The following is an 841-nucleotide window of genomic DNA, read 5'->3' as shown; positions in this document are numbered from 1 at the left end:
GACCGGTAATGCCCTTTATTGGATAAGCTGCAGAGCTGGAAAAGGTGGCACACTCCTGGGGCTGTTCTGGGCAGGGCTGCACCCCAAAAGCACTGCTCTCCCAGGAGGTGGGGAGTTGGCTGCTGGTTAATTTTCCACTACTGCCCAGTGCCCAAACGTCCCCGCTCCCGCTCTTGGTGCTGTACGAGACCGCGCCGATGACCCGGCCACGCACCGAGACGTGGGTGCAGAAACCAAGGTGGATGCACAGTGCACCCACCGCCTGCATGAGCAGGGACCCAGGCCATGCGGCAAGCGCCAAAGTTTGGCCTAAACCCAGGAAAACCGGTTGAGCAGAAAGCAGCACTGTGCCGTGGGGGGGCTGGGGGCGATGCCCAGGGCAAAGCAGGGCTCTGCCCCATGCACCAGGCGGGCTCCTGGCAGCATTTGATAGGGCCAGGGCTTGCACCCAGTGGGTGCCGCTGGCCTTTGGGGGCCAGACCGGACCTGGGCTCCTGTTGGAGACCCTCCAAGCTGGGAGCTGCCTTTGGGTCTTTATTTTTCTTCCTTTCCCCTCTCCCTGGCCATTCCGAGGGAAGCACAGCATGTGACTTCAGCGAGAAACCGGCCAGGGTGGGAAACGGACCCTTTAATCCCATAAGGCTCTTGGGGCCACACCAACAGTCACCCCCCTCCCCCCCGAAAACGGGGCACGGGGGCTTGCATGGGGCAGGGGCACGGGGGGCTGCAGAGGCAGCAGCGTGTCCTGGAGCAGGGTACGCCGGCCATGCAATAGCTCGGTGCGGAGAGGGACACTAGCAGCAGCAAAGGCCCCTGTGCGGGGTCGAGGGGCCATCGCCAC

The 841-nt window shown here is 63.5% G+C and overlaps 1 protein-coding gene across 1 annotated transcript in view; it reads left to right on the top strand.

The window, feature by feature from the left end:
• The first annotated feature begins 197 nt into the window (after positions 1 to 197).
• SLC8B1 (solute carrier family 8 (sodium/lithium/calcium exchanger), member B1) overlaps positions 198 to 841 on the top strand; it is a 6,279-nt gene continuing 5,635 nt past the window's right edge. Inside the window, 1 exon segment of the mRNA XM_009330883.1 lies at positions 198 to 290. Coding sequence (XP_009329158.1) covers positions 198 to 290 — 93 coding nt within the window.

Source organism: Pygoscelis adeliae, unplaced genomic scaffold (genome assembly GCF_000699105.1).
Source record: "Pygoscelis adeliae isolate BGI_AS28 unplaced genomic scaffold, ASM69910v1 Scaffold358, whole genome shotgun sequence".
Taxonomy (NCBI): Eukaryota; Metazoa; Chordata; class Aves; order Sphenisciformes; family Spheniscidae; genus Pygoscelis; species Pygoscelis adeliae.
This window is presented reverse-complemented; position numbering and strand designations above follow the sequence as displayed.